General features: G+C 47.4%; 1 protein-coding gene across 1 annotated transcript in view; it reads left to right on the forward strand.

Moving 5' to 3' along the window:
* The first annotated feature begins 863 nt into the window (after window positions 1-863).
* RIMKLA (ribosomal modification protein rimK like family member A) overlaps window positions 864-24,565 on the forward strand; it is a 41,205-nt gene continuing 17,503 nt past the window's right edge. Inside the window, exon 1 of the mRNA XM_056123410.1 lies at window positions 864-1,112. Coding sequence (XP_055979385.1) covers window positions 950-1,112 — 163 coding nt within the window. The 5' untranslated portion in view covers window positions 864-949. The remainder of the gene's footprint in view (window positions 1,113-24,565) is intronic.

Raw genomic sequence — 24,565 nt, forward strand, 5'->3', positions numbered from 1 at the left:
TAAGCTAGCTTCAGTCTTGCAGCTATTTAGAAAGAAAAACCTGGCTCCTGACACCGTTGCCTGCAGACAATTGGCTAGGACCAAGGATGGTGTTTTAGAGATGACTCAGTTGGATGGCGGGGCAGGTGGGAAGAGCAGCAATGCTCCTGCTGGTTAGAAGGCGTCTCAACAACGCGGTCATCACATCGAGGGGTCTCCGGGTGCCCAAGTGCTGCGAACTCGGGGCAGCAGGCTGCAGCGCTGTGGGGGGTCCAGCCTAAGAGACCGCGAGACACGCACCTGCAGCTGTTCGCGAGTGAGCTCGGACCGCAGTCAAGCGGCGCTCAGTTCCCGCCCGCTGCTCCAGGTCAGCACTTGGCCAGCGCTCCAGCACCAGGGGCCATCCGGGGGCCCGACTGGGTGATGACCTTCGCCGGCCGGAGCCCCCTGGGGTCGTCAGGCTCTGCAGGAGGCCGGCCAGCCTCCAGCCCCGGCGTGCTGGGAGCCCCCTTGGAGGTGCCCCCGCCGCCCGCTGCGCCCAGTTAGCGGGTCACCGGGGACCTTGTCCCAGCCGGGCCGCCGCCCCGGCCCCTCCCTCGCGGGCAGCCGCACCCTGGCCGCCAGCGTCACGCCCACCGAGGCCGGAGGGGGCCGCGCCGGGATGCCCGCGCTCGGCCTCGCCGTGCAGCTCGCGCGCCTCCCGGACTCCCGGGGCCGCGCGCCCCGCCCCGGCCGCCCCGGCCCCGGCCCCGCCGCCCCTCCCGGGCGCCGCCCGCCCGCCCGCCCGCCCGCCGCGGCCGCCTCTGCAGCGGCCCGCGCGGCCCGCGCCTCCGCCGCGCGCTGATTGGCTGGGCCGGCGGCGGCCGCGCCGCGGGGCCGGCAGATTCGCTGGGTCAGGGCTGCAGAGGCGCCTGGCGCACGGGCCCGAGCCGAGCCGCGCTGCCCGGGACGCCGGCGGGGGGCCGAAGCCATGTGCTCCCAGCTCTGGTTCCTGACCGACCGGCGCATCCGCGAGGACTACCCGCAGGTGCAGATCTTGCGCGCCCTCCGCCAGCGCTGCTCCGAGCAGGACGTGCGCTTCCGGGCGGTGCTCATGGACCAGATCGCCGTCACCGTGGTCGGCGGCCACCTGGGTGAGTGAGGCGCGCCGGGGGACCGGGGGGCGCCGGGCTCCCCCTGCCCCTCCCCCGCCACGTCTCCTCCGGACCCCCCGCCCTCCCCGAACCTCTGCGCTGGGGCCAAGCCCCCTTAGCTCGGCGCTCCCGGGGACAGCTCCCCACCCACCCCACCCCCGCCCTTGACCACCCTGCGGCTGGCATGGGGGGGGGGGGGATGCGATTGATTCTTCCACTTGGGGGGCCGAGTCCACCTGCAACCGCCCGGAGGTCCGAGGAAAAGCACGCGGCCAACCCCACATGCAAAGCCCCTTGGCATCTCCCTCCGTCCGTTTAACTGTGGAGACCCAGGCTGCGTGTTGCAAAACCGCCCCCAAGGCGAAGGAAGGGTTCTAGAAGTTTTCTGGGACTCAGGCTGTTACTCCCCAACTAGGAAACCCGAGAAAGATTGGCGACGCCGCTCGAATGGGATGCGGAGGCGTAGACGTGGGATGAGTTTCCTTGCTCGCACCCTCCTTCCTACAGGTATTAAAGTTCGATTCCGGAAAAGCCTGCAGTTCAGATATGAACTGTTCTGTCCTCTCTGACTTCTCCACCACAGGCCCAAGAGGGCTTTGGCGTAAGAAGTGATCAAACGCCCCTGACCCCAACCTCAGAAGGTTAAGTGTGTTTTTAGACTGTTGATTATTCTTACCGCGGGCTTGAGCAGTCTGTGGGTTAGAATAAACCCTCCCCGGCCACTTGAGGAGGGAGGGCCCCCACCCAAGGAGGTGGAAGGTTGGGCCCTGCAGGTGCTTCTTGGTGTGCTGTTTGTGGTTTCAATCATTCCTGGTTAAGTACACTCACGATTTGCTCGTTTGGTGAGGAAAGAACTCCCAATTTGGAGCAGGTTACTTAAGACTCGGATTCTGAATGTGATGTTTTTCTAAGAGGGAAGTAGCATATTTTTTTTAATCCATAAATTTAGCTAAACCCTCATAAGTAATATCAGATTGTGTAGCTGGTTGGAGAAGACTGTAATTCTTGAGCATCTGACATTTAGTCTGAAACGGTGTCTTCAATCCTAAAGGGTGCCCCTTTCTCCTCAACTTGCTGAAACTCTCACGATTCATGTACAACTGATTCCTGAACAGGGAATCTGCAGGTCTGGGCTCTTATTACAGCTTTTTGGCCCACAAGTATCTCAGCTTTGCCTTGGCCAAGTCACTTTATGTCTTTAGATATCAGGTTTCTTGTTTATAAGCCTAGGAGTTGAAGTTCCTCCAGATACCCAGATCTATGTAGCACTTCTGCACTGGGACAGTCTCCTCTCCTTTACTCATCCAGAACTTCAGCTACTATGTGTCTTTTCACTTCCATTCCTGACTACTTGATCTTCATTTAACTTATTTTGTTAAATTTATAACCTAGACAGATGCCTTTTTTGAACTGTGTAACCAAAACCTCACATCCTGCTCCTATTAAACATATCAGAATCTCTATGGAAGTGTAGGGGAAGGTGCTCTGTCTGGGTTCTAATGTGCCATTTTAAAGAACCAGCCTGCCTGGGCAGAGTACAGCAGGTCAGGGTCTTGCCTTGTAGGAGGCTGACCTGTCCCCAGCACCGTGTACGGTTCTTTGAGCCCCCTGAACACAAAGGAGTAAATTCTGCACAGTTCAGGTGTGGCCCCCAAACAAAAAATAAGCAAATAAAGATCAACTCTTTTTTTTCTTTTTTTGCTTTTTGTGTCAAACCCAGCGATGCTCAGGGGTTCCTCCTGGCTCATGCACTCAGGAATTACTCCTGGCGGTGCTCGAGGGACCATATGGGATGCTGGGAATCGAACCCGGGTCGGCCATGTTGGTTGCGTGCAAGGCAAATGCCCTACCCGCTGTGCTATTGCTCCAGCCCCTGAAGATCAACTCTTGAAAAAGAGAAAATTGAATTTGCAACTGCAGGAAATAGTTAATTTTATTTCATCTAAAAAGATTTAATTTTTACTCGAATTTCTGCGTGTTTCAATCTACTCACAATTTAGCAGTTATTTCTTTTTGAACTGTAAGAAAATTCACAGTTATTTTCGTGGTCCGGGGGAAATATAGGCTTTAAAAAATTATAGGTTTTTATTTTTTAATGCAGTTTTAGTTTTTGTAATAATTAAGAAGCAGCCACACACAAATCAAAACATATCACACTTATTAGATTACTTTGGGCGGGGGTTCACACGCAGTGATGCTCAGGGTTTACTTGTGGATTTGCTCTCAGGAATTACACCTAGCAGTGCTTGGCAGACCATATGGGGACTGAACTCAGTTTGGCCATGTGCAAGGCAAACTCCTTACCCACTGCACTCCAGCCCTTAGGTTACCCAAAGGTTACCCAAAGATTTTCTGTGTGCGTGTGTGTGTTTGGGTAGGTGGGCGGATGGGGTGGGGTGGTGGTGGATTGATTTACAAAATAGAAGCACCAGCGTTCATTTGCTGTAAATGACTAGAATAATGCCTTATGCATACACAGAGTAGGCACGCAATGCAGACTTCAGAATGAATAAAGAAACATGTGACTCTTGACTCCTAAATACCTGACCCCTAAAGTGATGAAGTCACTTGTTCAGCGCCAGTGATGAACAGCCTCACATGTGAAAAACTTATCTCCTCATTTCCAGCCTCATGATTTGGCATTTCTCTGCTGTAGGACAGCTGTATTCTGTAAACCCTTTGCAGTAGAAGAAAACTGAATTGAATTACAGGGAAACTAGACAGTGACTTTGCAAAGTAAGTGAAGGTACTACCTTTTCTTTTCTTGGGGGGTGGGGATTGGGGGTTAGGATTGGGGTTTGCATAGCTGTTTTCAGCAGCCGTTCCTGGCTCTGTGCTCAGGATCAATCCTGGCAGTGCTGAGGACCATATGTGCTACCTGGAATCGAACTGAGGTCAGCCATGTACAAGGCAAGTATCTTAACCCCTGTATTGAACCTCTGAAAAGGTTCTACCTTTTCAGAGCCTTTGTACCTTTGCTATTTTTCCTTCTGTGTTTAGATTAGGGTAAGAGCAGATGACAGGGCAGGCTGTGCTTAAGTTGAATCCCTCTGGTGAAGCTAGGAGAAACCCAAATCTAGAGATAAGAATTTCAGTTTATGCCTGAAAGTGGGATTCAGATTTGAGATGAAAAGTTTTGCATTCAAGATTATAGTTATTTTAATACAAGAAAGCTGAAAATACTATGTAAAGGTAATGCTCTATGGTTATTTTTCACCCAACCCAGCACCGATTTGGGGGAGAACTACTAGGAATAGTGGAATGACCTTCAGATGACTGAAGCCAACCTGTAGAAAAGAACTTCCCTTCATTTCTCTTCTTTTTCCTTCTTAGAAGGCACAGACTTTCATTCATTCATTAAACAAGTATTTATTACTTTCAACCCTGGGGATAAGGTGGTGGTGATGGTACCAACAGCAGGTACATGATAATGGTCATAGAAAGATATTGTGTACCAGGCATAGGTGTAGCTCTTTTTTTTATATTCTTATAAATATTGGTAAGGGCGTGTGGACATACAGAGTCAAAACCTATTAATTCTGGCCTCAGCACTAGGTTTCTTCTCCCTGCCACTGTTTTCATGTGCCCCTGGCTCTGAAATCCCTCTTTCTCATCCGGACCAGCTCCTTCCCACATGAAGAACTTTTATTTATCCTTCAGATCCAGCCCACGTCATTCACCTCTACCAAATCTTTCTTGAGCTCCCTGTTCTCCCTCTTCCATATGCTCCCAAGCAACCTTGCACATGTACCTGTTAAAATAGCATTCATCTGTTTCATTATAATTTAGCAGTTCACAAGGTTTGCCTCTTTCCCGTGAATGACTGGGATTTCTCATATGTATGCACCCTAACCGGTACATAGTAAGTCTTTGGTTAATGTTTTTGTGTTATAAAGTGCTTTAAAGATCAATTTGCAGCATATGAAACTTTTACTCTAATTAACTTCTGTGTTTGGGACCTTATGATTGAACGCCTAAATGTTTGGGTGGTAAACCATTATGTAAGAATAGAATCACAGTTCTCTTTGACCACCCACAGGTCTTTAGAATGAATTGTCTCAAGAAACAAATATAAATCACAAAATATGGGACAGATCCCAAGGCAGAAGAAATGGCCTGGAAGCAGTGAGTGTCTTACAGCTGTTTCTTAAGAACAGCATGATTCAGCATTCCTTCCCTTACTTTCAGAGCCTAAGTTTGGTGGCCCTCTAGCCGTTTCTAGGTCAGGGTCCTTAAGGCATAGATGAGGATACATTTAACTGTGTTTTGGTTTTCATTTTGTTTTTTGGTTGTAGTCTGGTAAGATTGAAAAGATCTTTGGGGGGAGGGGTTCCTAATGAAATTCCCATGAAGAAATAGTCTTCTCTCAGCCTTCAAAACAGCACAATGGTTTCAGGTAGAAAGGATGACCTCCTAAGCAGAGGATGAAGGACACTCTGACTAAGACATTGCAATACCTTCCTTGCTAACTCTTGCACATAGAGGTTGACCTGCCTGTGATTCCAATCACACCTTGTGAACGGAAAAACCAACCATATGTAACCAGTGGAAGGATCAGAGAGAGGATAGAAGCAGTTCCTATATGGTGTTTCCTAACAGAATGCTGACCCCCTGGGTCTGTGTTTATACCTGTGAGGCCTAATCGCATGGACCAAGGATGAACCAGATGCTCAGCATATATTTCTAATCGTAGTCTTTTAAAGGGAAGTCTTCATGAACTGTGTTGGAAAGAGTTGTAGAACCAGGTTTGTCATGCTTAGTGCGTCTTAAAGACCTACTTATAAATTGGTTTTTGCTATTATAACACTTTCATCAAATTTGTTAGACTTGCCAGATATAGGCCCCTAGGTCACCCCAGTATGACAAATAACATGGCAAAGTGAGTCATATGGATTTTTATTTCCCAGTGCATATAAAAGTTATTTGGAGCTGGAGTGATAGTACAGCAGGTAAGGCACTTGCCTTGCACACAGCTAACTGTTCCATCTCTGATGCTACACATGTCCTCTGAGCACCACCAGGAATGACTCCTGAGCACAGAGCCAGGAGTAAGCCCTGACTACCATTAGGTGTGGCCCCCAAACAAGTTACATTTAGAAGCTGGAGAAAGAGCTCAATGAGATGAGTGCATGCTTAGCATGCTGGAGGCCTAGGGTCATCCCCAGGACCCCATGGTCCTCCAGCACCACAAGGAGTGACTCCAAGCCCAGAGCTGGGAATAGCCCTTGAGCATTGCTGGGTGTGATCCAAAAAACAAAAAGCCTCATAAAGCTAACCAAACTAAAAAGTTATGCGTATCCTAGACTGTGTACGCTATTAAGTACAATAACATTAGGTCTAAAACAATGTGCCTGCCTTAGTTAAATGAGATACAGATACAAAATAAAAGAAATGGTTTGATGTAGGGTTGCCACACATCTTTTGTTCGTAAAAAAATATGCATTATTTGCAAAGTTCATTAAAGGGACAATTCACTATCAGAGATTGATTTCCTCTTTATCTATCCATACCTCCTTACCACACCTTGCAGGGAGTCCACTGACTTTAGGTTACCTCTGTGCTAGCCTCACTGTGCCAGCCCCTCTGATCACTTCATCCACTTGCCTATTTCACTAAGTTGAAATACCTCGGTGATTTTTTTCACACTTAAAAGAGTGATTTTTATTTTTATGATTTTTATTTCGTTTTTTGCTTTTGTTTTGTTTACCAGTGATGCTCAGGATACTACTGACTAAGCACTCAGACATTACAGCTGGTGGTGTTTAGGGGACTCTATGGGGTGTCAGAGATTGAATGTGGGTTGGTCATGTACAAGGCACCCTACCAACTGCGCTATATCTCCGGCCCACAAAAAAGTGATTTTTACTTTTATTTTTTATTTTTTAAGTTCAATTTTTTTCATAGTTACAAAGTTGTTCATGATTGGACTTCAGTCATATACAATATTCTAAAACCTACCTCTTCATCCCTTCACTAGTGTACATTTCCCACCACCAATGTTCCCAGCTTCCCTCTCCCTCATCCCCACTTACCTTTATGGCAGGCACATTTCTTCTCTCTCTCTCTCTCTCTCTCTCTCTCTCTCTCTCTCTCTCTCTCTTTCTCTCTTTCTCTCTTTCTCTCTCTGTTATTTTAATGTAAATGTACAACATGATTGGAAAGTTTCTGTTTCTGTGTGATCCTTCGCTATTAAAATGTAGCTTAATTCCCATCTCTAAAAGAGTGATAAATTAAAGTACTTGGCATTGAGGAACTCAACTCACAGGAATAATGGTTCTTTATTTCTGTAACCCTGTTATTAATACTTTAGCACCTTTTATGTCTCAATCTTCACAACAGTACTGTTCGTCTTATTTCAGGTAGCAAACATCAAGTGCCAGACATTGTGTTTTGTACTGGAGATATAATGGAGAAAGAACAATCCCCACCCTCATTATCATAATTTCATTCATTCAGTCAAAGTGCTGGGCTGCATGTATCTGTATATAAAGCATTGTTCTAGGAGCTAGAACAGAACAAGCAGCATTACCTGCCTCTCAAGATTTCATTTTAGATAAAGGAGTTGAAATACAAACAAGACTGGTACAAGATACAGTGTGTTGGTGGAAAAGGCTAAGGAGGCAGAAAAAGCAGGGAAGGAGGAGAGAACATTTCTGAGGTTGAGGTGGGAATCGTTGTTTTAGAGGATGTGGCTGAGGTGCTTCTCACCCAGAAGATGATATTCAGGTAAACCTAAGACGTGAGTAAGCAAGCCATTTAGATACTCGGGAGTAGAGTAGTTGAAGTGACAGGCAGTGGCAGAGGGACTAATTGGCCAGAGCAGAGTGAGGCTAGGGTCAAGCATTGGTAGAGGTCAGAGATGGGCAGGGGAAGCAGATAGATCAAGTGTGGGTCATGGAAGGACTTTGACTCTGGAGGAGCCAAGGCGAGGGGGTAGGGAGGAAGCAGAGAAGTGTCACAGAGAAAGACATGGCGTGCCTTCAGTTGACTTAAGTTTCCAGTGTCATTCTGACCGTTATTGTTGAATCTAGGCTGTTGGCGGTACGAGCAGAAGCAGGGTGGTTGCTTTGGAAGTAGTTGCCACAATTCAGGTGAGAGATGACGATTAATGGACTAGAGTGAGTTCTGGGCAGGAGGTGAAGGATGACTGGATTTCAGATCTGTTTTGAAGACAAAATTGTCAATCTTTTCCCTTAGGTTTAGATGTGGAGTGTTCAAGAAAGTCAACTCAGGGTGTGCTCCAAAGAATTTTGCCTGAGAGTTGGAAGAATACAGGTTTCCATTTACTGGTGGAAAGAATGAGAAGAGTATGGTTGGACATATGGTGTGGGTCAGGACTCAGTCTGGGGTGTCTATGTCACTATCCACATGGAAATGCCAAGTAGGCAGTTTATCATATTGATGGGAATGTGGGAAAGTTCTGGCCTGGAGGTATAGAACAGGAGCTTCTCTGTACACTCGCCAAGGGAGTGACTATCCTGGAAATGGAAAAGAGAAGAAGTCTGAAAACAGCTCTGGGGCAATCCAGTGTTTAGTCCTGGGAGAGAGAAGGAGGAACCATTGAAGCACCTCAGTAAAAGACACTGGGAAACTCTCAAGTGTGTGGGTGGGTCTGGAAGCCAAATGAGGAAAGACCCATTTTTTCTGTGAATTCCTTAATACTTGCAGAAGAGATTGGGTACAGCAGGTAGAGAGGTTGTGTTGCTCAGCACACCTGGGCTCAATCCCCAGTATCCTATATGAGCATCCCCTGAGTACCACCAGTAATAATTCTTGTGTGCAACACCAGGAGTTGCTAGATGTGGCCCCCAAACAAGCAAATAAACAAAAAAAAAAGAGGTTTACATCAGGCAGATGTAAACCGTAGCTTACAGATCAAGAAGGAGGAAAGATGAAATTTTGCTGTTGGACTCGGTTATGAGGATTTAGAGCACTTTCAGTGAGGGTTGGAAAGAGTGATCAGACACACTGTCTTAGCAGCTTCGTGCTTTGTGATGGGAGAGAGGTGAATAGTGGGCTGGGAGCTTGTTCTGGATTGAAGGTTACCCCCAGCCCCAACCCTCCATGGAATGCATTTGGAAATGGGATCTTTGGGAGGTAGATGAGGTCAAGAGAGAAGGATTCTCAGGATGGGACTAGCACTGTTATAAAAGAGTGGATTGGAGCTGGGGGATTGGAGCGATAGCACAGCGGGTAGGGATTTTCCCTTGCACGCAGCCAACCTGGGTTCGATTTCCAGCATCCCCAGTAGTCCCCCAAGCACCTACAGGAGTAATTCCTGAGTTCAGAGCCAGGAATAACCCCTGTGCATGGCTGGGTGTGACCCAAAAAGGAAGAAAAAAAAAAAAGACTAGCGAACTTGCTTGCTTATGCTCTGTCATGTGAGCACAGAGCAAGGAGTAATTTGTCTTCGAGCCAGAAAGAGGATTCTCTCAGAACCAATCAGATTCAGGCTCTTGCTGTGGTACTTGACTATGGTACTTGACTATGGAATTTAATAGGCAAAGAAAAGTAGCCCAGGTAGGAAGAAGGAATGAGAGACCGTGAAAAGACAGGGGACTCAGGCATGATTATTCGTAGTGGAGGCAGAGCATGTGTGGAGTGGGGAACCAGGCCAGAAAGATAGAGAGCAACTGAATATTTGAATTATGCTGATGGCACAACATATAGAAGTTGACCAGGAATGGTGGCTAAGGTGGGATGGTCCCTAAGGTGGGAGCTTCTTGAAGGAAAGAAAGTCAAGAAACCGAGAGCCTTCCGGGTATGGTGCCGCCAGCAGGTCAATCTGTACCTGTGAGGCGAGTGCATCAGCAGCCTCATGGTGCCTTCAGACTTCCAAATACCCCAAAATTGCTGCCGTGCCTTTGGCCAGACCCCAAAAACTTGGGGCAAAGTTTACCAAGGAAGTAAATGGCCAGAAGTTAGGTATGTGGGAGACACACCCACAAACCACCTCCGGCTCAGCTATATAATTGGAGGCATGGCCTCTCTGGTTCCTGATTGAACTGCTTAATGGCCATGATCCCAGAGACTCAGAAATAAATATCAAAACCCAATGGCTTTTGGCAAAAATGTGTCCGGTCCCTTCAGTAGGTTACCGGCACCAGGTCACCCCAGGTGGAAATAGGTTTTGTGCCTTGGCCTGTTCCCCCTGGCGGCCCAGTGGCCGCCATCCATCTGAGGCCACTGGATAGTCACATTTGGGCCCCCAGTGATGAGACACACAGGGCCTCACGGGATGGGGGTGGAGCCGGGCTTGTCCTCCCCACCCCAACGAGACCCCAAGTCATCGCCCACGAATGGCCTCTCTGGCTCCTCATCAAGCTGCTTAATGGCCATGATCCCAGAGACTCAGAAACAAGTCTCGGAACCCAGCAGCTTTTGGCAGAAATGCATCTGGACCCCGCAGTAGGTTACTGTTGCCAGGCCACCCCAAAGGGGAAAGGGTGCTGTCCTTCCACCTGCTCCCCCTTGGCGGTTCGGTGGCTGCCATCCTCCAGAGGCCATTGGACAGTCAGGTTTGGGCCCGCAGTGATGAGACACGTGAGGCCTCATGGGATGGGGGTGGAGCCAGCCCTTTCATTCCCATCCCAACAAGACCCCGAGTTACCACCCACAAACGTCCTCTCTGGCTCCTGATCAAGCTGCTTAATGGCCTTGATCCCAGAGACTCAGGAACAAATCTCGGAACCCAGCAGGTTTTGGCAAGAAATCCATACAGATTTATTTGTTAAAATTTCAGAATTTCAAAATCGTGTGACCACTACTGCAGCCACGCAGCATCATATGTTATTCATAACCAGCAATAGAAAACAAATTGTCTACTGTTGCTTTCTCAGCAGATCTGAGTGTTGGGGTAAAATTCCAAATAATAATGGTGGGTCGCGTGTCAGAATATTGAATGTGATCAAAGTAGAGAGAGAGTAATGTGGAAATCATCTGCCCCACAGGTGGGGGAGGGTGTAGGACGGGGGTATACTGGGGTTTTGGGGAGTGGAGAATAGGCACTGGTGAAGGTATGGGTGTTGCATTGTATGACCGAGAATTAAACCTGAAAGCTTTGTAACTGCTCTCAAGGTGATTCAATAAATTAAATTATAAAAAATGAAAAAAAAAAGTAAGGTGGATTTCATGCACAATTCAATCAGCCTAATCAGTGCCTGAATAAATAGCAGTAGTCCTACATAATAATAATAATAATAGTAAAGTAAAAGTAAAGGCCCTCCCGTTGTTCATCAATTTGCTCGAGTGGGCCCAGTAATGTCTCCATTGGAGATTTTGTTGTTACTGTGTTTGGCATATCGAATACGTCACGGGGAGCTTGCCAGGCTCTGCCGTGCGGGCGAGATACTCTCGGTAGCTTGCCGGCTCTCCGACAGGGGTGGAGGAATCGAACTCGGGTCGGCCATGTTGGCTGCGTGCAAGGCAAACGCCCTACTGCTGTGCTATCGCTCCAGCTATCACTCCAGTGGTGTTATAATATATATTATAATATAATATATAATAATAATAATATAGGTGAGAAACTAAAAAAAAAGAAACTGAGAGCCTTGAGCACTGGGGGAATTAATTTTCCTTGGGAATGACATCGTCAAGCTCCATGAGGTCATGGGAGAGTTAGTGAGTCTGGAGCTGGGGTTTCACCATGACTCTGGATAGCTGTTGGGAAAGCATTGTTACTGGGGCGAGCAGGGGCTCAGGGACTCGGAGAAAGATTAAGGGAATGCTGACAGAAAAGTTTGGGGACAGGGCATGTATTGCCCATGGATCTGAGTCTCATAGATTTGGTCCAGTCAAGGTGGGAAGGAGCTAAAGAGGGCGTTATGGGGCAGTGTGGGAGCCATATGGGATTTAGAGGTCAGCAAAATGACCAGTCTTAGAGTCTTGGGGAGTTTGAGGGAAGGGAAGGGGGAAAAACTTGGCGAGATTTGTCTTTGCGGCTGTAGGACAGATCCTGATGTTTTAGGACAGATCCTGATGGTGACATGGGATAAGAGAGGAAGGAAAGCTTCCGAGTTCTGAGACCCACATTAATTACAGAGGGAGGAAACAAGGCCCAGGGAAATGTTTGTGTCCTGAGAGGCTGTTAAATGGTAGCAAAGAATTAAGTCTTGACAGAAGGCCAGCACTCTATCCACTTTGCCCTAATTGCCTTTTACCTCACGTTGCCTCAGTTTCTCGAAGTGCCTTTGGAAATACAGTCACCTCAAGATATCCTTGAGCGATATTTACAGCATTCAGCCGAAGAGAAGGACAACATGGAGGGCGGGATCCACAGATCCTGAAGGAAAAAAAAAAAACAGGTTCCAAAAAGAGCCGAGATCATCGGGAAGCCCCAGATGGGGTAGGTACCGCATCCCGCCTTCCCCAGATGGAACCCTGGTGACCAGAAGCCTCTACAAACACAGCTCGAGTATGCGGGAACTAGGACTTTTCCTCAAAACCGCGCACATCTCTCTATATACAAAGTGATCCATGGGAAGTAAACCACCCAACGTTTCTCTCTGAAAATCATAGTTAAGTTTGGAGCACGGCCACAGCCCCAGAAACACAAGGACTTAATGCATAACCCAGCAGCTTGGAGCAGAAAAGTGAACGGGCTATGCGTTAATCCAGGCCATCATGACTGTCCGGAGGGGAAAGGGTGTTGCCCCATTCGCCCTCTCCTCTCTGGAAAGAAAGATGGCGGCCACATGGGAGCCTTGTGGACAGCAGGTATGAGCCGGGGGTGTGGGGGCGACTAAAACCTCATGGGAAAGGGGGCGTTCCGGTCCGTCCTTCACACCCTAATGAGGTCACCAGTTGCCCCCCGCGAGCGGCTCTCCAGCACAGCCACGGCCCCAGAAGCACAAGGACTTAATGCAGAACCCAGAAGCTTGGAGCAGAAAAGTGAAAGGACTATGCGTTAATCCAGGCCATCATGTCTGCCCGGAGGGGAAAGGGTGTTGGTCCCTTCCACCCTCCTTCCTCTGGAAAGAAAGATGGCGGCCACATGGGAGCCTTGTGGACAGCAGGTATGAGCCGGGGGTGTGGGGGCGACTAAAACCTCATGGGAAGGGGAGCGTTCCGGTCCGTCCTTCACGCCCTACCGAGGTCACCAGTTGCCCCCCATGAGCGGCTCTCCAGCACGGCCACAGCCCCAGAAGCACAAGGACTTAATGCAGAACCCAGCAGCTTGGAGCAGAAAAGTGAAAGGACTATGCGTTAATCCAGGCCATCATGTCTGCCCGGAGGGGAAAGGGTGTTGGTCCCTTCCACCCTCCTTCCTCTGGAAAGAAAGATGGCGGCCACATGGGAGCCTTGTGGACAGCAGGTATGAGCCGGGGGTGTGGGGGCGACTAAAACCTCATGGGAAGGGGAGCGTTCCGGTCCGTCCTTCACGCCCTACCGAGGTCACCAGTTGCCCCCCACGAGCGGCTCTCCAGCACGGCCACGGCCCCAGAAGCACAAGGACTTAATGCAGAACCCGGAAGCTTGGAGCAGAAAAGTGAACGGACCATGCGTTAATCCAGGCCATCAAGTCTGCCGGAGGAGAAAGGGTGTTGCCCCATTCGCCCTCTCTTCTCTGGAAAGAAGGATGGCGGCTGCATGGGAGCCTTGTGGACAGCAGGTATGAGCCGGGGGAGTGGGGGCGACTAAAACCTCATGGGAAGGGGGGCGTTCCGGTCTGTCCTTCATGCCCTACCGAGGTCACCAGTTGCCCCCCACGAGCGGCTCTCCAGCACGGCCACGGCCCCAGAAGCACAAGGACTTAATGCAGAACCCGGCAGCTAGGAGCAGAAAAGTGAACGGACTATGCGTTAATCCAGGCCATCAGGTCTGTCCAGAGGGGAAAGGGTGTTTCCCCAGTCGCCTTCTCCTCTCTGGAAAGAAGGATGGCGGCCGCATGGGAGCCTTGTGGACAGCAGGGATGAGCCGGGGGTGTGGGGGCGACTAAAACCTCATGGGAAGTGGGGCGTTTTGGTCCGCCCTTCACGCCCTACCGAGGTCACCAGTTGCCCCCCATGAGCGGCTCTCCAGCACGGCCACAGCCCCAGAAGCACAAGGACTTAATGCAGAACCCAGCAGCTTGGAGCAGAAAAGTGAAAGGACTATGCGTTAATCCAGGCCATCATGTCTGCCCGGAGGGGAAAGGGTGTTGGTCCCTTCCACCCTCCTTCCTCTGGAAAGAAAGATGGCGGCCACATGGGAGCCTTGTGGACAGCAGGTATGAGCCGGGGGTGTGGGGGCGACTAAAACCTCATGGGAAGGGGAGCGTTCCGGTCCGTCCTTCACGCCCTACCGAGGTCACCAGTTGCCCCCCACGAGCGGCTCTCCAGCACGGCCACGGCCCCAGAAGCACAAGGACTTAATGCAGAACCCAGCAGCTTGGAGCAGAAAAGTGAACGGACTATGCGTTAATCCAGGCCATCAGGTCTGTCCGGAGGGGAAAGGGTGTTGCCCCAGTCTCCTTCTCCTCTCTGGAAATAAAGATGGTGGCCGCATGGGAGCCTTGTGGACAGCAGGTATGAGCCGGGGGTGTGGGGGCGACTAAAACCTCATGGGAAGGGGGGTGTTCCGGTCCATCCTTCACGCCCTACCGAGGTCACCAGTTGCCCCCCACGAGCGGCTCTCCAGCACAGCCACGGCCCCAGAAGCACAAGGACTTAATGCAGAACCCGGCAGCTAGGAGCAGAAAAGTGAACGGACTATGCGTTAATCCAGGCCATCAGGTCTGTCCGGAGGGGAAAGGGTGTTGCCCCAGTCACCTTCTCCTCTCTGGAAAGAAAGATGGCGGCCGCATGGGAGCCTTGTGGGCAGCAGGTATGAGCCGGGGGAGTGGGGGCGACTAAAACCTCATGGGAAGGGGGGCGTTTCGGTCCGTCCTTCACACCCTACCGAGGCCACCAGTTGCCCCCCACTAGCGGCTCTCCAGCACGGCCACGACTCCAGAACACAGAAACCAATTTCTTAACTATCTGACTTTCAGTAGAAATACTTCCAGGGTCAATAAGTAAAATAGCAGAAATCCAAAACCAACATATAATTCTTGAACCCAGCTGTAGAAAGCAAATCACTTCACAATGCTTTGTCAACATGTCTGATTTGGGGGTGGGGGGGTAAACTCTAAATAATAGTGGTGAATCTTTTATTGAAACAATGAATCTAATCAAGGCAGATAGAGTGTTAACTAGAATTCATCTGCCCCACAGGGACTGGGAGGGGTGGGTGGTGGGGTTTTATTGGGGTTCTTCATGGTAAAAAATAAGTTTTGGTAAAGGGAAATGTGCTTGATATTTGCATGACTGAGACCTAAACCTGAAAGCTTTGTAACCTTTCCCATGGTGATTCAATAAATAAATAAATTAATTTTAAAAAATAGAGAGAGAGAAAAGAGCTGGAGCGATAGCACAGCGGGTAGTTTGCCTTGCCCACGGCTGACCCGGGTTCGAGTCCCAGCATCCCATATGGTCCCCCGAAAAAAAAAAAAGATATCCTTGAGCTCAGTGCCTAGGAGATGCCTGCCTTTGAGGCGGGCCTGTTTCTGAGAGGTCAACATGGTGCAGTTATTAATTTCAAATGTTTCTTCCAAGCCCAGAGGCTTGATGAGTTAACAGCCTCTGCCTGAAACTTCCTATGCTTACCCAGAGACACTGTCGCCTCACTGTGCCCTCCTCTGTTCCTGCTGCACCCTGATGCCTGTGCCTGTCCAGAGGGCGTTTCTTACATTGTGCTGAGATCAGGGTCCTTTGCTCCCCCATCCCCTGCCCAAGCCCTCCTGATTACTCTTCTCAGTACCCAAGTGCTCTGCACAGAGCATTCAGGGCCCTCATCTCAGTCGTTTTCTTTAATTCCAGGAACATTCCTTGTTTCACTTATATCCCCTCACCCCCATGAGCAGCCCTGAAGATGTTGTCTATGCGTTGCTCTCTTTACCTCTTGACTGCACTGTAACCACCAGACCCGAATCTCTGGTGGCTTTCTCTGCTCCCAGGAGCGCACTTTGTTTGCATAAACATGGTAGATCTGAAGAACCAGAGAATTTAAATACCACGTTTCTGGAGCAGATCTCATCCAAAGATAGAACTGGTGTATAAAAATTCGAACTGGCCAACTCCCTCACCATTATGTGGGGGAAGAGGGAACGAGAGCATTGGGAGGGGAAACTGAGGCATGTGTTTTTTTGTTGTTTGTTTTATTATAGGTGCCCCTCATGGTGCTCAGCCTGATAATTCAGTGCCCCAGCCCAGCAGTACTGGGCACCTCCAGGAACACATCTGCAGTGCCAGGGATGAAACTTAGGGCCTCACACATGCTGGGCATGTATTCACCTATTCTGAGATATCTTCCTAGTCCCTGAGGCATAGATTTAAATTCGTTTCTTGAGAGTTGTGCTCAGGATTCGCGGCCGCGCGACATCTTATTATGACATCCCATTCCTACTTTGGACAAACTTGCAGGCTACCGAATGTAGCCTGCCCACACGGCAGAGTCTGGCAAACTCCCCGTGGTGTACCCAATATGCCAAATACCAGTAACAATGATGGGTCTCATTCTCCTAAAGAGCCTTGAATATAATCTCAGGGCTAGGATGAAGGAGACGTTACTGGGGCCTGCTCGAGGCAATCGACGAATAACAGGATGATCTGTGATCTGTGATCTGTGCTCAGGATTAAGCCCCCATTGCCCAGGGTTAAGCCCTATTACCCAAGGCCGACCACTCATTTGTTATCATACTTTTATTTCTAAATCCCTTTCCCAAACCACCCTAATGAATCTCTTGTATTTATATTTGCAGACACCCAAGCTAAGGGCTTGGCCCAAAGGAGGTGCTAAGTAATTGTTTGCTTGAAACAATAGATGTGTATTGTGAATGAATAAATGACTATGTCAGTTACATCTGTAGCTTTCTCCGGGAGGAAACTATAAGCTCCTGGTAGGCAGAGACCACCTGGTTCATCTTTGTATTCCTGCTCAATAGTGTGTCTGACGCATCCCAACAGTTCAATAAAGGCCAAATTGAATTCAATGACCTCAAAATAGTAGCTGGTAGGAAGAGAAAATGCCAGACAAAGACTATAGATTTTAATGAGGTAGAGGTGAGATCTTCTTGGGCTTTTAACAAAGAACTTTAAAAAGGGAGGAGGAATGGTAAGAACATCTTTAAGATGTTAAAAAAAAAAAAGCAAAGCATCTTAAGAACATCATTAAGAATAAGTTTCCTGTGAGAAAATGCTGGGGTAGATAAGAAGTAGGGGAAACTTGAAGAATGACCAAGATGAGTGAGATCACATTTCTGGTGACTCAAGTTCCTCAGAACACTACACAATAATGTGAATCACTCAATGGATGATCCACAGACTTTATATTGTCAATTCTTTCCTGAATGTATTTGTGCTATGCTACCAACCACGTTAGATGAGTGTGAAAGCTGCGGTCAGTGAGGTCCTCTTTTGTTCTCCCACGACCAGGAACCACATATTTTAGTTTTTTGAGAGGAGGACCTCTCAAGTTATGCTCAGGAGGACCTGGGAGCCTCTCTCTCAGCAATATTTGGCCAACGAGGCCAAACAGTTCAACTCGCAGGCTCTGCAGATCAGTGTTGCTCAGGCCTGGCAGACCACCCCAGCTGTGCTCAGGGGCTGCCTGAGCCACATCTAGCTTTGCTTTTGAGTCCAGGAAGTACTGGGGGTCCAACTAGAATGTATACTCCAGTCCTTTGAACACCTCCTCTCCCCTTTTCTGCTTAATTTTGTTGTTTCCTTTGTTTCTTAAGGTATTTTTATATATATTAGGAGCTATTTTAGTTATGAAGTTTTTGTATTTTGCAGGGAAGAGCTCAAAGCAATGATCTGGGGGCTCAATTGGGCCAGACAACGCAGTGTCTAAATGTGCTGGGCAGGTCAATGCGTAGGCCTGCTATTGAAGAGTCTCTTGGACTCTGTGGTGCCAGGGACCATCAGAGCTATCCCAGTAGTTCCTAGGGGGCCTTCAGGGCCACATCTAGGGTGATAGGGGACTCTAGGTAACATCCTGTGATGCTCAGAGGCCTTGTGGTTCTAGAGTTTGAACTTGGGTCCCAGCACATGTACACATGCACCCCTGACCACTGAGCTATCGCCCTACCTTTGTGAAACTTTTTTTTTGTGGAAATAGAATATGTGTGTGTGTGCACATACATGAATGTTGCAGGTGTACATGTTAGGAGGATAGTTACTATTGCAAAGACCCTTTTACAAGACCTCTTTATTTTTTTTTTAGGACTTGAAAACATTAGTTTAATTTTATTTTAATTCCTAAGGGAATTCTGTATAACTCATGAAATTGCAGTCCTGGAAACCGGCACTTATAACAGTTCTAAATCAACCAAAGCAAAGAAATAATGGAACATACTCCCAAATAGAATACATTTTTTAAATTTTTTTTTACATTTTATTTATTTATTTATTTATTTTATTATTTTTTTAATTTAGTTTTTAATAGTGAGGCACCATGAGGTACAGTTGTAGACTTACACATTTTTGTGCTTGGGTTTCGATTATACAATGATCAAACACCCATCCCTCCACCAGTGCGCATTTCCCACCACCTCGGATCCCAGCATCCCCTCCCCCCCCTCCAGCCCCTATCCCACCCTGCCTCTGTGGCAGGGCATTTCCCTCTCTCTCCTTTTGAGTGCCATGGTCGGCAAAAGAGGCATTGAGTGGCAATCATGCTTGGTCGACAGTCTACCCTCAGCATGCTCTCCCATCATGGGCGGATCCTCCCAACACCCTTTATTTGGTGTTCCCTTCTCTTTCTGAGCTCCCCCTTCCCCTAACATGTGTGGTTGTCCTCCGGGTCATTGAGTAAAATTCCTGGTACTAATCTCTGTCATACTTGGGTGTTAGTTTCCTATTTTGTTACTTTATGTTCCCCAGATGAATGCAATCTTTCTATGTCTATCCCTTTCTTTCTGAGTCATTTCGCTTAACATGATACTTTCCATGTAGTACCACTTGTATGTAAACTTCATGACTTCGTACAAGACCTCTTTAAATTTAGATAATATATATATGAAAGTTCTTAGCAAAGGACTTAAAGCACAACAGATACTCAATTAAAATGTAGCCAAATGCTTTTGGAGGGAGGAAGGGGTGATTGGAGCCATACCTGGTGGTTCTCGGGTGCTATATTTGGCTCTGTACTTAGGAGTGACCCCTGGCTGTACTCAGGGGACCATATGTGGCACAGAGGGTTCAAATCAGGGTCAGCTGCATGCAAGCCAAGTGCCTCAACCCCAGCTCTCCCTCTCTCCAGCCCAATGACTACTTTTCATATCCCTGCCTCTACTTCTATTACTTTGATGGATGGAATAGGTTTTTTGGGGGGGTCACACCTGGCAATGCACAGGGGTTACTCCTGGCTCTGCACTCAGGAATTACTCCTGGTGGTGCTTAGGGGACCATATGGGACGCTGGGAATCGAACCCGGGTCGGCCGCATGCAAGGCCTTACCTGCGGTGCTATCACTCCAACCTCGGATGGAATAGTTTTAATCTTTGACACTGTTCTTCCCCAGAATAATTTAATTCTTTCTAAAGCTATTCCTTTGTGTTATAGAACTCATTACATACATACATACATACATACATACATACATACATACACAAACATATGGGAAATTCTACTTTTGTAGGATTAACTTAACATCCAGATATATAAGTTAAAAAATTTGGGTATGTTTTCCACTTTTATGTCTTGTTTTTTAATACACGAAAGTATTTCCAGGGGCTGGAGAGATAGTATAAGAATTGAGATGCTCATCTTGTTTCCAGCTGACCTGGTTCAAATATCTGGCGCTGCATACAGGCCCCAGGGCACCACCAGGGGTCACTCATGAGCACAGAGCCAGGAATAACCCATGAGCACTGCCAGGTATGACCCAATCCCTCCCTCTCAAATATTTCCAAAAGTAAATAATAAACTTCAAAGGGAACTCAAGATATAATTATCCATGGAAATAGGTCATTCTTTTTAGAAGTAATGTGGGGAAACCATTTCATAGGTTGATTTCACGTACTCTGACCCCCAGCATGTGTCACTGGGAGCTCCCACTTGGATGTCACATTGAACAGACTCTGCCACCAAATATGTACAGGAATCAGTTAAATTGGCTTGTTAAATGGGGGGGGTGGTGGATGTCATAGAGTTTCAAATTAACTTAACATATCGATACTTTCAAACCTTTAACTTGTATTTGTTGAAAAAATAGGATTGATTTACTGAAGCTGCCAGATGGCAAGAAACACAAGTAGCAGTACCCACATCACCATGTGGACTATTGATCACTCTGCTAACTAGTTTGGGGTGAAACTTTTTTTCCCATTATCTAATGGACCTGTTTGGGGACAGAGTGATCATTTTAATAAAGAGAAAGTGGTTTGAGGCTCAGTAGTATATCTCCAACCCCAAACATGAAGTATTCAGAAGCAACTCCCCACCACCCTGCTCCCTCATCTCAGTATGTCTGAAAGGAAATCCTTTTCAATTTGAGAGAAAGAGTCCCTCCTGTTGAGCTGCCCTTCCATTCGCTGACTGCCAAGCAGAATCCTGCCCTCCCCAATGTTCCATACTAGCACTTCATTCCTTTGCCTTGAGGACTGTAGCTTGCCATAAAAATATTAAAGGTTCTGGGAAAAGGTGAAACATTAAGCTCCGTTCTGCATCTAGTTTTTCAGGTCTTTGTGTGAGTGTGATAAGGAGGTCCTAAAGGGATACAATGCTGCCTGAATCGTTGTGCTGGGGAATATCTGGACCATTCTGGTAGTGATGGGGAAGGAGCCTCTAGGACTAAATCTGGTGATGCTTGGGGATCATATAAACCGGGATCAAACTGGGGTAGGCCATATGCAGGGCGCACACAACTTAAGCCTTACCTCATGTGTTATCTCTCAGTCCTTTGGGTCTTTGGGTAGTATTAATGGGGAGAACAGTAGATTACTTAAGTGGTTAAAGATTTCACAGGAGACATAGCAATTGTACCATGAATAACGTGTTTGCCTTGCATGTGACTGACCCAGGTTTGATCCCTGGCATCCCATATGGACCCCCAATGGAGTAACTCTTGAGTGCAGAACCAGGAGAAGCCCCCAGAACGTAGCTGGGTGTGACCCAAAAGCAAACAGAAATGAGTTCATGGACAGATTGATTTGGGGCATCTTTTTTTTTTCTTTTTTGGGTCACTCCCGGTGTTGCTCAGGGGTTACTCCTGGCTCTGTGTTCAGGAATTACTCCTGGTGGTGCTTGGGTGACCATATGGGATGCCAGGGATTGAACCCAGGTCGGCCGCATGCAAAGCAAACGCCCTACCTGCTGTACTATCACTCTGGCCCAATTTGGGGCAGTCTTAAACCTAAATTCTTGATGATGCCCTGGTGGAACTGCGGCTCCCACTGAAGCCATCATATGTGGTAACTTCTAGTCTAACGTGAGACGCAGCTGCAGAAGCACCAGGGAACAGAGAGGAACAGAAGACAAAGGAAGTTGCCCATAACAAGGATGCCACAGCTGTGCCAATGGACAATTTGTGCAGATGTAGCCCTCAGTCCACTGTGTCCCTCTGAGTGACGCTGGACAGTCAGCGCAGAGACCGGATCTGTCTAACAGCTTGCTAGAGCCTTTTCATTAACCCATTCCATTCTTCGTTTATTAAAGGCTTCAGTTGGAATGAGCCAGGCCCAAAGATTAACCTTTGGAGAAGAGAGATGAAGTCCTGGTAAGACTTCCTAGGTCTATGTGACTGCTTGTCAAGGCTGAGCTGTCTCTGTCCACTCGTGGTTGATATTTCCAGAAATGATGGAAGTCCTTTCTTCCCATTTAGAAGTTTTAACTGTTTGTCTGTGGACTCGTGCTGGAATTTAACAGCCAGATGTTTCTGCTGCTTCTCATTTCTCTAGGCTACTTTTCTGTTGCAAAGCCATTTTTCTCATCCGATGGTATAAATCTCCATAAGTTGTCTTACCTTGCATAGTGGAGTGTCTGTGCAGTAGCAGTGCCAGTGCCTTACGTATGTGTAGCGTTCTGTGGTTTTTCAAAGCCTTTTTACATATAGTTTCTCATGATGCGATGTCCTGGCTGTTGCTTTATCCCCTCCTTCGACCCCCCCCCCAGTCTTCTGTATATATATATGTATATATATATATATATATATATATATATATATTTACCATTTCCACCAACCTGAATACTTTTTTTTTTCCTGCCCATTTTCAGGCCATTAATCCTGGTCTCCTTTCTTTCTTTTTCTTTCCTTTCCTATTATTTCTCCCAGGGACTGTGAGTATCAAAGGTGTAAATAAAGCAGCTAACAGTATAAATAATAGTGTTTTCTTTTGGCAAAATGAAGGATCACCTAAATAATCTTTATCAACAATCCCAGAGAGTTATATTGTAACTCCTTAGTTGTACGTGTCTGCAGAAATACTAAAAGAAGTGAACCTTAATGATTAGGCCTACTACTCTGCCTCTCGAATTGATGAACCTTCTAGAGGTAGGGGAAATAGTGCCGGCTGAAGCCTTCTGGCAGTTTTGTAGCTTTTCTATTTTGTTTGTTTGGCTTCTGTTTTGCTTAGGGGTTGCATGTGTGTGTGTTGATATTTTTGTGTTGATATTAGACATTTCCTGATGGAGAAATCCTAATTTCACTAGCACCTTTTATTTTCTTGGAGCTAAAATGGGCATTGTATCACCTTTGAAATAGGTACTTCAGGTACCTAAAAGCCTATAAGAAATGGTTCTGAAACTGTATTGAAAAAAGTTTCTTTAGAGAACTCTAGAGACTCAACGTGAACTCACTTGTCACTGCCCTTTTCATGCCCGGTTGAGTAATGGCTCCCAGGAGTCTGAACCATAGAGTTGAGAGCGGGAAGGAGGTGACCTCACAGATATTTGCAGCACTCTCCCCTCTTGCCTTCCTTCTGTGCCCTTCTCGAGTGAGCAGAGAGCCCCAGTTCATCCCGTGCCAGGCAGTAGCAAAGTAGCCCCATTGTTTGAGTCCAAATCTATCCCCCCTTCAGCGTTTGGAAATTCAAGAAACATCAAGTGCCTGTTATGGATCAGGCACTAGAACAATCATTGCTTCTACAGGGAAGCACAGAGACTTGAAAACTGCAGCCCTGTCCTGAGACTTTGAGCTAATTCTCTTGGCTCACCCAGTGCAATATGGTTCAAGTCCCTTCCCTGTATGGATCCATTGCTTTGGCTTTTTCCTAATTTGGTTTAATAAGTAGCACTGTCCTCCCGGTTGTTCATCAGTTTGCTTGAGTGGGCGTCAGTAACGTCTCCCTTGTGAGATTTGTTGTTACTGTTTTTGGCATATCAAATATGCCAGGCTCTGCCGTGCGGGTGGGATATTCTCGGTAGCTTGCCAGGCTCTCCGAGAGGAACAGAGGAATCGAACCCAAGTCGGCCATGTGCAAGGAAAAGGCCCTACCCGCTCCAGCCCAGTGATAATTTACACTATTAAGTTTGGTTTAATAGGGAATCCATTGTTAGTAGCTTGATTTATTTTTTAGTCCTTTTTTTTCTTATACGGGTAATACGTACTTGGACATATTTTGGAAAACACAAATAAGTACAAAGTAAGAAATCACCTATAATTCCTTTACCCACTGTTAAAATATTGATATTTTTTCTTCTGGCTTTTTCTAACCTGTATTTGTAATTTTGTTTTCCGGGCTTTTTGTTTGCCATTTATCATTTTTTAAATTTTCCACTTAAAGTATTTTAAAATTCATTAGAAGTATTTAAATGGTGTTAACATATTCTAAAAAGATTCCTTCCTGGCTTCGGTAGTTTTGGGTTTACCTGTAGTAGTGATCAGGTGCTACTCCCAACTTGACTTCTGGTGGTGCTTAGGGGACCATAGGGTGGGGAATGGAACCCCAGGCCTCTCCCAAGCAAAGCATGAACTCTAGCTCATCGAGTTTTCTCTCCACCTCCAATTCTAGTCATGTTGTTAAAGATTGAGTCCTGGATTGAAGAGATAGTACGGTGGGTAGGGTGCTTGCCTTGCATGAAGCCAAATCTGAGTTTTTCCCCTAGCATCCTGTAGTACCCTGATTCTCGTCAGAAGTAATTCCTGAGTACAGAAACAGGAGTAACCCCTGAGTACACTGTGTGTGTCCCTCCCCAACCCCACCCCCAAAGAAAAGCAGAGTCTTAAGAAAAAAGTAGTGACCTTTCCACTCTGGAGAAGCCCATGTTCCCTAAACACACATATCTCTCCCCGCTCCCGTTTTGCCTTGCTAAACAAATGAAAAGAAAGAGTAGAAACTCCTTAAGTGAACTCCCCTGTTTCCTTTTGGTTGTCTCCAACCTTCTGCTGCCACTACAGGAAATAACCTAGTGCTGTTGTTGGGGGGGGCGGGGGTCAGTGCTGATACATCAGCTTCTGAAGCCCCTTCTACCTCAGATTGTTCTTAACATGCTACT

This window comes from Sorex fumeus, unplaced genomic scaffold, assembly GCF_029834395.1.
Source record: "Sorex fumeus unplaced genomic scaffold, SorFum_2.1 ptg000047l, whole genome shotgun sequence".
NCBI lineage: Eukaryota > Metazoa > Chordata > Mammalia > Eulipotyphla > Soricidae > Sorex > Sorex fumeus.